Source organism: Meriones unguiculatus, chromosome 19 (genome assembly GCF_030254825.1).
Source record: "Meriones unguiculatus strain TT.TT164.6M chromosome 19, Bangor_MerUng_6.1, whole genome shotgun sequence".
NCBI classification, from domain to species: domain Eukaryota; kingdom Metazoa; phylum Chordata; class Mammalia; order Rodentia; family Muridae; genus Meriones; species Meriones unguiculatus.
Window position 1 is genome coordinate 35,301,953 of NC_083366.1, and position 14,944 is coordinate 35,316,896.

Here is a 14,944-nt window from a genome sequence, read left to right on the forward strand (position 1 = left end):
TAGGTGCATCTTGCTTTATTGAGGCAGCCTAGTAAGGGGAAAGGGATCAAATGTAGGCAATGTAGTCCCCTGCTCCTGTTGTTCAGAGTCCCACATGTCCCAGCTGCACAACTGTTACATATGTGCAGAGGGACTAAGTCTGTCCCATGCATGCTCTCCGGTTGGCAGTTCAGAGGGGGTATGGTGTGAATGGGTCTGCAGCAGTCATTCAGGTGAAATTCTTCAGCTTGGGTTTGGATGGGGACAGTAAAGGACTGGGATATGGTTTAGTTGGTAAAATACATACCACATAAGCATGGCAACATGAGTTCAATTCTTAGAACACTTGGAAAAAAAAAAAGCTGAACACAGTGGCTCAGTTTTGTAATCCCATTGCCAAGAAGGTGGGCATTGGTTGACTCCTAGGGTCTCGCTGGCCAGTCTAGCCTACCAGGTGAGTTTCCAGGCCAGTAAGACATCTTGTCTGAAAACACAAGGTAGATGCTACCTGAAACCTCTGAGGTTGTCCTCTGACCTCCACATGCTTGTGTATAAACAGGTGCACCTAAACAGACATGTACCTATACACAAGAACACAGACAGAGAATAAAGGCAGTAAAGAGGTCTGTACTCCACTGGTCCTCAAAAACTTCGGCTGTGCACCAGCTTTCACAGCACCAGAAGGTGCTTTGCAAACTGCCAAACTGAGGAAGCAATCAGTAGTCCTACCCAGCTGTGAAACCATGAATCACAATGACCAGTGTCTTAGCCATTGTTCTATGGCTGTGGAAGGACGCCATGACCAACACAACCCTTCTAAAGGAAAGCATTTAATTGGGGCTGGCTTACAGTGCCACAGGCTTAGACCATTACCCTGGAGCCTGGGAGCATGGCAGCACACAGGCAGACGTGGCAGCTGAGAGCTCTACGTGCGGATCTGTCAGCAGCAGGGAGAGCAAAACGCTGTACCTGGCTTGAACTTTTGAAACCTCATGCCCACCCCCAGTGACATACTTCCTCCTAATAGTCTTACTTGCAAAAGGCCAAGCATTCAAATGCATGGGTCTACAGGGGCCATACCTATTCAAACCGCCACCATCTTCATTCTTACTTTAGTGATTCCTTATGTTTTCTTCCAGGCCTTTGATGAGGCTAAGATAGGAGCTAATTGTTCCATCCCTCCATCCCTCCATCCCTCCATCTCTGTCACTATTGTCTACTCTAGTTGGCACGATACACTTATTTTTAAATCTGTTTTCTTGGTATTTAAGTAAGTATATGTTTTCAACAAGGAACCCCTGACCTTGAGTGAGTATAAGTAGCTGGTACTATAGCTGTGCACCACTGTAAACCATGACAAAGCTAAAGATTGGCGTGTGGCAGTTGCGCATATTTAAGGCATACAGGATGACATTTCATTACCTGTAACCAGGTATAATTTCCTGGTCAGGTGGCACATTCATCATCATTCACTTCTGATGGGAACGTTAAAAATCCTGGCTACCCCCTATTAGTTCAATTAATTTTGTTGATTGCAGTCATCCTAATAAGTAACTCTTCCTAACTACACCCTGAACCCACTAACCATGCTCCCTCCATCCCCTTCACTGGCTCTTGAGGAGAGTGTTTTTCTCCCTCTTAGGGATCACCTGGCTAGGAGTAGCAGGCTACCAGTGGTTGCACCTCTAACCTTTCCCTTCTGGCCTCTCTAGCCAACCAAGGCTGCCTGGGCTCTGCAGTTTACTTCTTTCAGAGGGTCCTCTCAGTGCTAACATTTAGGACTGAAGAGGGACAACTTGAGTCTCTTCAACTACTTTTCTAGTTCCTTTTTTTTTTTTTTTTGCCAACACGTCAAATAAAATATACAGATTCCAGTTATTTCATGGTTCAATCAGTGTTAAGCAGTGTCACACGGTAACTCTTATTAAAAAGGGAAATTAATTCTAACAGTTACAGGGGCACTGGAGAAATGAGTGCACATGCCAGCTCTGCTCTTTCAGCTCAAGCCTCCACTCTTAATTGTCTGGTTCAAACAGCCTGTCCTTAGGTGTAAAGCTGCTTGCAAGTAGTGAAAAATTTGGGACTAATCATGTAAATTATCATGTCTGGAGGCTTCTCTTCAACAGGTTTTAGGGCCACAGTTCAGTAGGTAGATGATGCTTGATGTGCAGGCACGATGAGGTCCTCAGTTTGAGTCCCAACATCACAAACAAGACAAATACCCAAAAAGGTAAACCCTTTGCACCCTTTCTCATGCCTGGAAAGGCGCCTTCCCCACTCTCTCACCCTCCACCCACGCATCTACAACAGCTGTGTGCAGACCTACTGGAGCTTAGGACAAAGAAATGACTTTGCAGTTAAATTATTTTGAGATGAAGGCTTCATGATGCTTCTTTACTGAAATGGAGGTTCGGGGGTTGGGGAAGCACGAAATCTTTTGACTCCAGGCTGAGCTCTGAGCAGGGCAGTGTGTGCATATGTGTGTGTGTTTCCTCTCAGCAGAAAGCAACCAGCATGTAAGCAGCTTTTCTGTTTACACAGCAACTTCTGCCAGTTTTCTAAAGACAACCCTGAACGCTGGGAAATCTTGGGTGATTCTCACTTTAGTGGACTTCAAATTATTTTATATATATTCTCAGCTCCACGTTGTCTTTTCTAATGAGGTGGTTAAGAATATAAACTAGGGGTGGGGGTGGGGAGTTAGCTCAGTTGGCAGTGCTTGCCCAGTTTGTGGATTACGGTATGCCCAGCATCCTGTAAATTTGGCACGTTTACAATCCTAGCACTTGCGAGGCAGGAGAATCAAAGGTCCAAGGTCATCCTTTTCTATGCCCCAGATTCCTCATGTGAAGAATAAAGACTAACAAGGGCACTTATGTTAGATAAAGTTAAAGCTACAGGGTTAGTATTTAACCTGAAGGGTGTGTCACGTTTGCTACTATTAAATGGATTACCAGTAACAATAAGGACAACTAGGTTTAACCTCAGCTTTCCTCTCTTCACATCCTCTCCTTGTGCATGGTGTGTTTGTACTTCCTTTAGTAGCAAGCAATGTGATTGCCCCCAACCCAGTTTCCCTTCACTGGCATATTTCCAGCAGCAACAGCCAGGACAGGTAGCCCAAAAACTACTACTGAAAACTGAAGGCATACACTGAAGAGGTCTACTGAGATGTTCTCGACTCCTGAAGGAATTTTCAAAAAGAGCCTCGTAATGTCTGATGCCCCATGGGCACTTCAGAGTGCTCTGAGGATTCACCAGTGGGCTCACTAAGGCAACTGAAGTTAAGGTGAGACATGGCATTCTGACTGAGTCGAGAGTTTACCTTGACCATCCGGCACCCAGCATCTGTTTCACATTGTTTTATTCTGGCTCTAATATAAATGCTCTCCTCCCCTTGCTGCTGGTGAATTTGCTTTTGCAAGGACATGCTCATCTAACCCAGAGTCTATTCAACCACTGTGTGAAAGGTAACAGGCAGTCACTCCTACCCACCTTTTGAAGCAAAATTGTCTCTGAGATGTTCTGATTAGAAAACAAATACAAAATCTGCCATCTGTTCGAAGCATGTGAAGGCAAAGGAAGTTGAGATTTTCATGACAGCACAGAGCCCATCTGCCAGCAACTGTCACAGGAGTCTCCCATCCTGAGAGTGAATTATACCTGAACACCTACACCACTCTGGAATCTGCCAGACCACAAAGATCTTCAAATTGCTTAGGATTCAGCTATTTGTTAAATCTCTGCTCAAGATGCAGTAAAGTGAAAATATCACATGTGAACATCAATTAACACCACAAGCATTTTTAAAAAAGGAAGTTTATTGGTCTTTAAATGGCTCAAATTGCAAATAAACGAACCGGGTAGTGGCATCAGCCTCAGACATGTGCTGCATCTGTCAGCTGGCTTCATAGCACCTAGTACCCCGGGGAGGGAAAGGTTTCAAAGCAAATTGCAATGTTAGTGGTTAGGACCCTGGTTCAACAAGACTGCAATGAGTGCACGCAGCCATGCTGGGCCTGCTGGCTGGGGTTACACAGGGAACTCTAATTTTGCACATGGCCTAGCCAGTAAAAATATTAAATGAAACCCTTTAAGAACAAATATTTATGATAAGCTGAATGTACTATCTAGACAGCAGAGTCCCTGACTGCCCATCTCTGATAATTTCACGTACACACTTGTTTCTTGGAATGCCTGAGCGTCTCTTTGACCATATGAAGTTAGGACTGTGCAACAAGTCAACTGTTTAATCAAGTATCTTAGCCCCATAGAGGAAAAGAAAAATCCAATAGTGGTTTACTTCCCATTGAAATTATGTTCCTAACAGCATGCTTGAATTCTTGCAGCAGAAACATCACAGCCTGCCATCTGGTCAGCGTGGGTCACATATGTTCAACTGCTTCATGTTAGGAAAGACAGATACAGTATTCATTATGAACATAAAGAGACTACAAAGACTCCTCCTAACGCCCAAACTGTAACCTCATGAGTACACATTTAGAACCTACAGGTGGCAAGCATCTTTCCTCAAGTGTCCTATTGCAAACCACATTAGCTCTTCTGATGGTCTTCCCTATGCCCTGCTCCCAGGAGATTAAACACTTAAAAGTGCATCACTTGCAGAAAGTGATTACTGAGGACCAGCATCCTACATAAAAGGAGCATTCACTCAAACTTAATTGGTACTGATACTCATAATCTAAAATCACTGTGTATATATGCTGGCCCTTCACCTCTAACTACCTTATAGTTTATTAAAACCAACAAAGGAGCTCTGGAACTCTAAGAACCAGAGTATGGCACACATCTGTAATTTGGTCAGACTTCGAGCAGACGGATGTTTTTCAGGAATCTTCCTTGTAGCTCTACACTGCCTGGCAGGATAAGACTTTCTGTTACCAGTCACGGGGGCAGCGAGTGGCCCCAAGTGCTAGTGAGAACACACCCAGAGTGATGTAACTGGATTATTTTTCAGTTTCTAAATTAAGGCATATTCAAAAATATCCATGAATAAGTTCACACCTTTTTGTAAGTTAATCACCAGATAATTACTATGCAGATTCACAGATGAATTACTGTTTTACTCTATGCAACAACCATGCCAGCAACGTTGTCTTCTCTTAGATTTGCATAACAACAGTTTAAAAAGTCGTACAGTTAACTGTCATGTTCACAATTGTCATTGTTCAAGGCAGTAGAAGACCAAGACATATTTTTAAAATAATATAAAATTTAAGCTTTATAATAAACACCAGAGGAAGTGGCCATTCCCCCCACCCCCACCCCATTTCACCTCTTGATTAACAGTTCAAGGAAGACTGCCCACCCCCCAAAAAAACCAAGCTTACACGCTACATTCAGGACTGTGATAAATGTAGGCAATTATGAAATAAGTTGAACTCTGCTTCTCGTTGAAGCCTCACAATTTCTTTTTTAAGTGAATTTGACTTCCAGTGCAGTTCCAATTCATGCTTTTAGTGATACATAACAATTTCCAAAATGTTAAAGTAATTTCAGTCAATTGAGCCTCCAATGGCAATGCTTATAAATTATATTTATTAGTACGGTCAGGATAAGAAAGGAGTTTGGGCTTTGATTATAAAATGCAGCATCTTTCTCTGATTCTCTTGGCTAAACTTTTCCTCTTCTTTTTTCCATTTTTTTCTTTGCTGTCTTCCATCTTTCTGGCTCGAATTTCCCTCATTAAATCAAAAAATACCTAGAAATAAGAAAGCAGAGTGAATGAAATGAGTAACAGCATGAACTCAGTGCTTCTGAATCACAGCAGCAAACCTGGGGGATGAAAGAATCATTCTCTAGGAGCTCTTCCCCAGATGGGCCCAAGCCCAGCACAGGATGACAAGGGCTCAGCCACAGAGCTGTCAGGCCCCTATGAGGGTGTGTTGGTGAATGCCGGCAAATGAAAGCACACAGGTCAGCTGGAGACTTGTGGAAAACAGCAACTTTTCTGAATGATACACATTTCTTGGTAAACTGTACAACAAACCCCATCTAGTTATTGTAATTCTCAAGATTCAAATGAAAACAGTGCTATGTAGTAATGATAGAGTCCAAGATAAACTCAAAAGATTATATGAAGTACTTTTGAAAGGCTATTTAGTGTTAGTTTATGTGTATGAGTGTTTTGCCTAAAATGTATGTACAATGTGTACCATGGTGTAACTCTCCCCCACTCCCTGTGCCTAAGGTGGCCACAGGCAATGAATCTCCTGGAAATGGTGTTCAAGATGGTTGTGAGCTGTCATGAGTGCTGGGCACTGAGCCTGGGTCCTGTGCAAGAGCAGCCAGTGCTTCTAACAGTTGAGCCATCTCTCCAGGCCATATAAATATATACTTGAGCACTTTGTGATCAATAATTACATTTTGCTAATTTATATTTAGTTGTAATTTTGTTTATAATTAAAAAATTAACACAACTAAAAATCCCTGGTGAAATAATTTAGATAGTAAATTTCAATTACAAATCTTCTGTTCTCTAACAAAGAAAGGACTAGAAAGATGTAATAAGCAAAGTGTGGGAGGGGAGGGTAACTCTCACAAGCCATATTCTTACATTCTGTTTGGTTTTTAGAGTCTTGCTGCCCTGAACTCACCAAATGCCTGCCCAAGCTTCACAAACATTTGTATTTTCTTCAGAAATTCAGTTACTACTTATAGAATTAAAACAAAAACAAAAACAAAAACAAAACAAAACAAAACTCCAGTAAGACTAGAAACAAACAAGAAATATAAAGGAGAGCTTGTCACATGTGGGCACATACATACACCACAAATGACAAAGACCATAATGTCTGACAGGCTTGTCTTACTAAGCCTTTAGCTCTCAAGGGAATCTAATTAAAAAACTGCAAGGTGCAGCCGCAGGGAGAATGGTGCTTGTGTGGGAGAGAGGGGCAGTACATGTGTATCTGCTTGCACTAGCAAATATGAAACAATCAAGTGATGAACCAAACACTATGTAGCTTATTAGGAAGACTATTTTCAAGAGCAATGGAAGATAACAGAACCATCAGGCACCTCTGAACATGCTTTATGTAATTTTTATCTGGGAAACTTACAATTTTGAACACTAAAACCACATATAAAACACAAAAATCACTAATAACTGGAAAGAATGACTGCATTTCTAGTTGATGCCGTAATCATGCAGAGGAACACATTATTTCAAGAGTCTTTAGGACACAGCGTATGGAAAATTCACCTTAGGTGTTAAAGATAAAAACAGAAGTCCAACAACAAGAAGGACCACAATGCCTAGCTTGCAAGAGACTCTAGGTGTGATCCTGAGTAGCACATACATGCACACTCATTCATACACACACATGCACTTACACTCATACCCAGATGTACAAACACAACAGGCACACATACATGTGCATCCACACAGACATACCTGTGCACAGACACACTTGTGTGCACGCACACACATGTACACACCCAGAATCCCAGCAATAACAGACCAAAGCCAAACAAGTCTTAAGAGTCACTCTGTGGCTTCCTCTGAAGGTAACTCACAAACGCTCTGCGGGACAACAAGTGTTGCTGTTAGAAGCCAGGATTCCAGGGTGGGTACCTTACAGAGGTAAGGACTTGTGATAGTAAATCTACATGGGTAATAACAATGTGAACTCACGAGTTTTTCTGCTATTAAAAAAAAAAAAAGGATTTCTTGCCACTGTTCAATGAAAAGTCACAAAGCGATAACAACTGAAAAACAATGAGCAAATATTCTCAGGTTGAGGCTGCTGAGTAACAGTCTATCAAATGAAACCAAGGATTCTTGGGTGAATAGTTGATTTTTGAGCTGGAGCCAGAAACATAAAATTTAAAGGAGAAAGTGAGGATGTTCTAGAATGTTGGTGGTCAACAGATACAGGAACGGATGATTACAGGGTAAATTTTGGAGTGGGAAGCATACGATGCTGAAATACCACACTGCTGGGATTCAGCTTCTCCCAGGGAGTTTGGAAGCCTCAGCTTCTCATTCAGATGGAACTAGCTCCAGCAAGAAGCTTCCTTTCTGACCAAAGGTCTTCGTGAGAATCCTACAGTGCTGGTGTCTACTGCAGATAGATTCGGTGCACTATGAAAAGGATATATATGAAGGCTTAAATTTCTAATTTCTAACAAGTGAATAACACCAAGAAACCACCCAAACAAGAAAACATGGTCGGAAACATTTAATGTTGGCACCAGCTACTTTGATGAGTTAAGTTCTATTTCAAGCTCCAAGTAAAGGAAACATCTAGCAGGGAAGAGGAAAAGAAAAGCAGACAGCCAGCACTCCCACGGTCGCAGCACCGTCACCTCCTTTACCACAGTTCCTTCCCCTTCCTCCCATCCTGTTCTCCTGGCTCCATCTTCTTTCCTCATTTTAGGGCAACCCAGTACCTATGAAATTTGGCTTTCTAATTGTACACTAATGAGCAGAGGAAATACCTTTATACTTAATCAAAATAAAGCCAGACAAAACAAACCCACAAGTTTACGCCTGACTTGATATCTTTTTTTTTTTTTTTTAACTGTGGCTGAAAAATAAAAACTGTCTTCACCAGTATTTTCACTTTTTAAGTATTTAAGTGGCCCTGAGTTCACACCACAGACTCTAAGTTTCAAGAGAACCAAGTAAGAAGCTTTTATAAAAACCAATATAGAAAGAAATGTGTGTGTGTGTGTGTGCATAGCTTACAAGGTCGAATACTGTTAAGAAAGCTATCCAGTTCAGAAATCACAAAATAAAACACTCAAAATCTGACTACATAATCTTGTACTTTTTCCATGGTCAAAGATAAAGTATGCCACATAAAGACAAGTTATAGATTAGGAGACAATAATGACAACAAATGCAAGTGGACAGAGGAGTAATGTTGCTACTATAAAGCAGACACAGATCAATGGGCAGATTAGACTTCAGAGTTGGCAGAAGACTGACAATCGCCAACCAATCAAAGTAGTACAGGTTCACTGGTAATCAGGTCCACCATTTTCTTGCAAGTTCTAAGGGGCTGTTTGAATTGGTCTGGCAAGACCATATGGAAACAGTTTCTTACAAAGACGATGGGCCACACGGATAGTCTTATGGTAGGCATTTTGTCATCACTGTTTAAGAACCCTTGCACCCATAGGAAGTTCAGTGCGGTGTTGTTTGTAGAAAAACTTGTGGGTGTTGGGGAGGGACGGCTCAGGGGCTAAAACACTTTCTCCTTTTAATGTTTGGGTTCCATATAAAGACTCATCACAACTTAAACAAGTCTGTTATTGGACACATGTAGCTCTAGTCTCTTCCATCTATAAATACTGTTCCAATGACTATTACTGTAACTATATTTACATCTGTGTATGATTTTCCTGTAAAATATACTTTAATTTTTTATTTCAACACTTCTGTATTTATTGGCTTTAATTTTTATAGAGTATTTTGATCATAATCTTTCTCTCCTGCAACTCCTCCCAGTCCCACTCCCCCACCTATCAACTTTATTGTTTCTCTCTCTCTATCTCAAAAATAAAACAAAAGAAACATGCAATCCCTACAAAGGAAAGAAAATAACAAAAGCACACAAAACAAACCAAAAAGCACGCGTGCGCGCACACACACACACACACCCCACAAACCAAAAAGGAAGCAAACAAACAAGCAAACAAAACCCCCTCAAAGCTCTGAAAACACAGCATCCCTGTGTGCTCTACAACTACACACAGACATGGGACCTGCCCTGGGGTGTGGGCTGATGTGCCAGTGAAAGTCCACTGGAGAAAACTACTTTTCTCTCTCCTAGTCACCATCAATTACAAATAGCTTCTTGGTTAGGAGTGGGACTTTATGCCACTTGCCCTAGTCTGTGCTAAGACACAATATACTTTTAGAATTTGAAGTGCTGGGTCACAATTTTGAGAGATAATCACCACACTGCCCTTCCATAAACAAGAGGCTCTTTCTACATTTCTTGCCAAAAATATACTTTCATTTTTTCCCCAATGACACAGGCTACTAAATATGACCTGATATTTAAATAGTACGTCTGTTTTTATAATAAAACTAAATGCCTTTTAAGTTTAGAGCCATCTACATTTTTTTTCTAGTAACACATCTGGACTGCATTCTTGCTGCACTGCTGGCTGTCTTCTTTGTCTTCTTGATCCCACCTTCACGGCCTCTGAGGTCAGCGATCACTACCACATGGCTGTAACAGCGCAGCTCATCTCTGTGGACTGCTAATATTTGCCTCTCTTTCCCTTCCCCCTTAGTCCTAGTCACTTTTAGTGTGTTCACAAGTTGCTTAAGACAATTAGGAAGAAAGATATACTTGTCCAATTTTTCAACCCCCTCACACTGAATCTTAAAGTATATTTTATAAGTACTTTAAAAATAGTAATGTAAGTTTACAGAAAACTAACACAGTATTTGGAACAGAAATATTGTAGGACTCACTGTGTGCAAGTACTAAAAGTCTGAGCACATTACTAAAAATTTAATCATAACAACACTATCATGGTATCTATTATAAATGAACAGAAAGAACCTGTTTTTTTGTTTTTTTAACCTCATGCTTTCTGCCTCAACCTTTTTTTTTTTCTTTTCCTTCTTAGTGTGTGCGCATGTTTTTCTTCTGGAAACATGTTCTCCAATTGACTGTATAGACCAGGCTGGTCTTGGCCTCACAGATCTGTCTCTGCCTTGCCAGTGTTGGGGTAAAAGGTGCAAGCTATCACACTTGGCCAACCTCATGCTTTCTGAATCAGGATTATAGACCTTTATGTATAAGCAGACAGTTTATAAAACCTTAGATCACCTACAGCAATGCAAGCTTTCTAGAAATGCATTCTCAGGCCCAGATGCGAAACAAACAAAGCAAAATCCTTAGTGGTGAGCCTTAAGATGTGTGCTTGTTAAGATTAAAGGACAACTGGCCTGCACAGCAGGCTTTAAGGGCTCCTCTGGATAGTCACAGTACACAGGAGACAGCAGAGCATCCCACTGACAGTTTCCTAGCCCCAGAGTTGTCTCAGCCCTAAAGACAATCTCCCTAATCCTGAAAAGAGTCCTATACAGTTCCCAAGTAGGGTCACTCAATACAGAGGGGACGATATGGGGATGTAAAGGATTTCCCTTTGCACCCGGGGAAACAAAAGCTGAGAATAAAGAATCATAGTGGTGACGGAGATGTTAGAAGCCTCTCAATTAGAGGTTCTTCCTTCCAGAAGCACCCTCCCTTCAGAGACCTTACATAGCACTAGGCAGGCATCAGTCAGGGCAAGCACATACCGTGCTGGCATGTTAGGACCTAAGGAATTTCTTTTATGCTATTCAGTCCCATCAAAAATGAAGGCAGTTAGTGGATGAGGAATGCTATTGATGATTAAAAAAAAGTCCATCTAGCTGTAGTATCTTGTGTCTGAGAAAGCCAAAGGCAAGGTGAAGTATAACATTTCTAACATGTCTTACTTAAGCATTTAGTGATGATAAAAATCAGTCTCTGTCAGGGCTGCTGAAATGGCTTGGTGGGTAAAGGTGCTTACCACCAAGCCCAAGGACCTAAGTTCAATCCCTGGTGGAAGGACAGAATAGATTCCTATGAGCTATCCTCTGACCTCCACAGGTGTGCAATGGCACCATCAATAAATTAAAAAAAAAAAAATCATTATATTAAATCTTAGTGTGGATCTAAGAGTCTAGGTAGTAGGGTAACAGGGCCACACACACGGTGCAGTACAACGAGAACCACAGTTTACCTTGTCAACGTTGGCGCGTGTTTTAGCAGATGTCTCCACATAGTTAACATTCCACTGGTCAGCTCTGTTTTTTGCCTCTTCTACAGAAACCTGCCTTTTATCTTCTAAATCTGACTTGTTACCAACCAGGAGAAATGGAACATTCTCATCTTCTTTTACTCTCAAAATCTGCTCTCTAGATAATTAAAAGAAAGAAGTATTAACAGAATGTCTATACATTAAAATCACAAAACAGGGGCTAGAACGATGGCTCTGCAGTCAAGAGCTTGTGTTGTTCTTGCAGAGGATTCAGGTTCAGTCCCCAGCACCCATAGGGTGGTTCACAAGCATCCCTAACTCTGATCCCACAGGATCTGATGTCCTCTTCTGATCTCTGGGGGTATCAGGCACATATATGGTGTACATACCTACAAGCAGGCAAAACAGACTCAAACATATAAAATAAATCTAAAAACAAAACCAAGAAAAACCCCACAAAATAATAACTAGCTTACAGCAATCTGATAGCTAGATAGGAACTTATTCATCTGTTACCTGTCGTCAATTAATTCAGATACATATTCCCTTAAATAACAATCAAAAATACAGCAGAATAGGGGGCATAAGCATGGCAGCAGCAGTGAAGCAGGAGACTCTACTCTCCTTGGTTGCTAGGTAAGGGTGAGCACATTTCATGCATCAGCAACTTCACACATCACCTACTAATCAGATCCAAACATTATACAGGTAACCTTAGTTATTTTTTTTTATTTATTTTAGCTTTTAGTTTTTCCAGTGTGGGACAGACCCCACGGCTAGGCAAGCGTTCCGCTACTGTTGGGGGTTGTCCTGATGCTTTATTTTGATGTGAATTACTGGCTCTCAAGATCTGGTTACTGCCCTGATACACCTACATCTTTTGTAAACCTTCCTAAGACATTATACCCAAATGGTTGATTAAAGGTCTATACCTGGGCAGGGCAGAATGTGGGAGGCCTGGTTAATGTTCCCGGGGTTTTGAGGACAGGAGAACCACAGGAAAAGAAATGGATGGGAACACAGGAGGAAGGAGGATGCCACAATGGGTTAGGATGGAAAAGAAACCAAGTGGGCTTGGAGAAAGGACTCCAATAAAGGTGTGAAAAGGCCCAGATGAAGAATACAAGTATCTTGAGATTATGGATGGAAGGCAGCCAGATACGGATGATTAAGGCAGATGGCATTGGATGGGGACTGGGAGATGAATGGTGAGGTTTTTGGGCCCGCGGTAATAAGGCAATTATAAAATCCAAACAGGTATCTGTGTCTTATTATTTGTGATAGCGGGTCAAATAATACCACTGTGATAATCTTAGGGTTAACAAATAACAATATTTAGCCCAACACTGGTTTTTATTTTCTATATTACACCACTGAGTTCCATTCTCATTCATACACTCCCAACTGTACACAGCATCTTTTTTCTGCTCCAGGCACTCATTCAGGGCACCACAGAACACTTAGTTTCCTGACACTCCATTAGTCTGTGTGGACTCTCAGACTATCCTTGTTTTGATGACGAGCTTGGAAGACTTGAGACATTACAGAATGTCTCTCAGTTGTTTTGTGATGTTTTTCTCATAATTAAACTGGGACTATGGAAGAAGCTCTCAGAGACAGCACTGTTGTTACTACATTCCAAAGGTCCATCCCATACAGGACAGACTTTTCTGAAGGTAGCTCTTGTATATTACACCAACTATAAGGTATCACCAACTATTTCCTAGTCATGCCTCACTCCCCTCCTCTGTAAGATGGGACTGACCATGCATTATTTGTACAGTTGTTGAGAGCATTAGAAGTGGACGTCTGTAACTGTGTGGTCCACAGTAAATTACACAGTAAGTCACAGGAGCGCTTACATTACTGGAGGAAGATGCTGAGCTGGTCTGTGTATGTATTTATTTTACAGGTCATAGGATTGAATCCCAGGCCTTGAGCATGTTAGGCAGGAGATGAACCACTGAGCTAGGATTTAGGAATCTCTTTCATTCTGATAAATGCCATTAACAACTGTGGCCTGGCCTTGAACTTGTGATACTTCTGCCTCAGTATCACAGGGAACTGGACTTACTGGTATCTGAAACCCTGTCTGGCCTTTTCAGTTTCAAAATAAAGAAACACGACCAGCTGGATGGTTCAGCTAGTAAAGACCCCTATCCCCAAGCTTGACTACCTGTGCTCATTTTCTGGGACTCATATGATAGAAGGAGAGAAGAGCGTCCCACAATTTGTCCTCTGACTTCCGCATTCATCCTGTGACATGCACACATAAGCACATGCATGCATGCATGCACTCACACACTAAATAAACACTAATAAACCTTTGAATCAAGAAACAAAAGTAAATGTCTTAGACTTAGATTATCTTGCTACCACAGACCTGCCGTACCACTGAAATTGTTTAGAGGTGCAGAAGTTATAGGACACATATTCATTTGAGTCAGTGAGACCATTACAGGATTCTCTGAGTAGCAAGCCAGCAAAACATATGTTAGTTTGTATAGTTCTGTGGTATCACATTTGCTACCACTCACAATCTCCCAAAAATGCCTATCAACAACTCACTATTCTTGCTACTTAATTTATGATATGTTTGTAGAATTTTGGCCCACTGGTGCATTTCTGGGGCTGGTAACAACAACATTTCTATTATTCTTTTTTCTTCTGACAGGCAGTCTCATGGTTCCAGGCATCATTATTACACTGTAGCAAGGATGTCCTTCTACCACCTGCTCGGTGCTGGGCGAACAGTTACATGTTAGGTTACTTTCTTCACAGTTGGAAAACTGAACTAAGATGCTAAGGACAATGACCTACAACTGTCTCTCTACTAGCCAGGGAACTGTGACTTCCTAGTTCTCCTGTGCTGATAAATGCCATTAACCAGGTACTAAAGGAGACCCATTCTAAACTGCAGTACCCAAACATCAGAAACATGGAAGACCTGGACCCACTGGGCAATATGCAAGAAAATGATTTTTCTTTAAGTGTGTGTATTTATGTGTATGTATATTTTGTGTGCATGTATGTCTGTGTACTATATGCATGCCTGGTACCCATGGAGATCAGAAGAGGGTATTAGACCTCTTGGAAGTGGAATTTGGGATGGTTGTGAGTCACCATGTGGGTTCCAGGAACCAAACCTAGGTACTCTACACGACTAACAACTGGTCTTAACCACAGAGCC

At 41.5% G+C, this 14,944-nt stretch overlaps 1 protein-coding gene across 1 annotated transcript in view; it reads right to left on the reverse strand.

Moving 5' to 3' along the window:
- Nucleotides 1–5,515: 5,515 nt before the first annotated feature.
- The window catches only part of Rala (RAS like proto-oncogene A), a 49,930-nt gene continuing 40,501 nt past the window's right edge, over nt 5,516–14,944 (reverse strand). Inside the window, exons 4-5 of the mRNA XM_021631368.2 lie at nt 11,737–11,911; nt 5,516–5,701 (exon numbers count right to left, since the gene is read on the reverse strand). Of these exons, the coding sequence (XP_021487043.1) occupies nt 5,579–5,701; nt 11,737–11,911 (298 nt within the window). The 3' untranslated portion in view covers nt 5,516–5,578. The remainder of the gene's footprint in view (nt 5,702–11,736; nt 11,912–14,944) is intronic.